Below are 1,474 nucleotides of genomic sequence, written 5' to 3'. Positions count from 1 at the left end.
GTTGGCCGGGGGGTTGATCGGGGGTGGCTGGAGGGGGTCGAGCTCAGCCCCCCTCCAGCCCCAGGGACGGACAGAGCTGGGGACAAGTGATTATCACAGGGCTGCTTTTAAGGCTTCGAACAGCGCTTTTTGCTGTCCTTTTTTTTTTTTTTTTAAATCTTTCTGTTTTTCTTTCTTAAGGCTCAAGGTTATTAAAAAATAAAGTTAAAAATCTCCTCCTGGCTGGTTTTGCTATTAGTTAGAAAAATAAAGCCTCTCCCACGCTCGTCCCCGCACAATCTCAGCTCGCATCTCCCACGCTGCAGAGCTGACCATCGCTAAGCCTGACGCCGGCCACTTAACAGAGCTTTGTGCCGAGTTAAAAGCACGCCGTTTTGCTTTTTTATTTTTAGAGAAAAAAGACACTTATCTATACAAAAATACCTCTGACTGCAAGAAAACCTAGGACTGCTCCACTAAGTGTCATTTTTTTAGCTGTTGGAAAAATAAGAGCATTTTAAAAAATCTCTAAAAAATATGTATAAATCCCCTCAAATTGGTAACGAATCATACACAGTACATACTAAAAAATATTTAAAATAGAGAATATTCCTCACAGAGGACTCTGAGTTTTCTCTTTTTTTCCCCCCATTTTTTTTTCTTTTTTTTTTTTTAATTACTGCTAAAAAAAAAATAATTACAAAAGTCCAGAGAACAGACAGCCGAGCTGGTTGGTTAGAAATCTCATCTCCACGCCGCGCCCTGGAAGCAGAGTTAAAGTCCAGTCCTTGGAAAGTCTGTACCGAGTTTTGCTGGTTCTCAGAGCAGTCTGGCCACTTCCTGGAGGATGCTGTAGTGCAGAAGGCTCGAGGCGCTCTCTCCTCCCTGCCAGCTTTAACTTTAGCATCTTTTTTTAATTATTATTTTAATTTCAAAGAAGGAAAAAGTCTGAGGAAGTTCTCCGTTGTTGTTCTTGTTGCTTCTTTCGTGCTTTTTTGATTTTCTTTTTTTAATTTTTTTTTTTTTTTTTTAAAATGGCTTTAGGGTCTGGTGAGCTGTGTGTAGACGGGCTGTTCCCAGTGCTGCGGGCTGTGGGTCTGGGGGATGGAGGGGACCCCAGAAGTGTCTGCAATGGGGGTGTACATAGGGCGCTGCGTGGGGTTCATGTAGGTGAAGGTGGAGTAGAGGCTGCTGCTCTGGCCGGCGGCGTGGCTGTAGTAGGAGCTGGAGTTCTGGTGGTCGGTGTAGTCGTACTGGGAGCGGGTGATGGTGGGGTAGGAGGAGCTGTAGTGCTGGAGGTTGAAGGAACTGTAGTTGATCTGTTGCGGGGAGTGCTGCTGCTGCTCGCTGTAGTGGCTGGGGCTGAGCTGCTCCGTCTTGATGTGTGTCCTCTGCTGCGCCTGGCCCTGCTCGCCGCTCAGCGCCGGCAGCCCGTGCTGCGGCTGCGGCTGTGGCGGGGGCTGCTGTGGCGGCGGCTGCGGTTGCTGCTAGGACA

At 47.6% G+C, this 1,474-nt stretch overlaps 1 protein-coding gene across 2 annotated transcripts in view; it reads right to left on the bottom strand.

Annotated features, from left to right (window-relative positions):
• Positions 1-1,019: 1,019 nt before the first annotated feature.
• SOX9 (SRY-box 9) overlaps positions 1,020-1,474 on the bottom strand; it is a 13,198-nt gene continuing 12,743 nt past the window's right edge. The window contains exon 4 of one of the 2 annotated variants that reach the window (XM_009283490.2): positions 1,020-1,468. In XM_009283490.2, the coding sequence (XP_009281765.1) occupies positions 1,020-1,468 (449 nt within the window). The remainder of the gene's footprint in view (positions 1,469-1,474) is intronic. The other variant, XM_009283491.2, reaches the window with a different exon arrangement.

This window comes from Aptenodytes forsteri, unplaced genomic scaffold (genome assembly GCF_000699145.1).
Source record: "Aptenodytes forsteri isolate BGI_AS27 unplaced genomic scaffold, ASM69914v1 Scaffold86, whole genome shotgun sequence".
Lineage (NCBI taxonomy): Eukaryota > Metazoa > Chordata > Aves > Sphenisciformes > Spheniscidae > Aptenodytes > Aptenodytes forsteri.
Note: the sequence above shows the minus strand (reverse complement) of the source record. Positions and strands in the feature narration are given on the sequence as shown.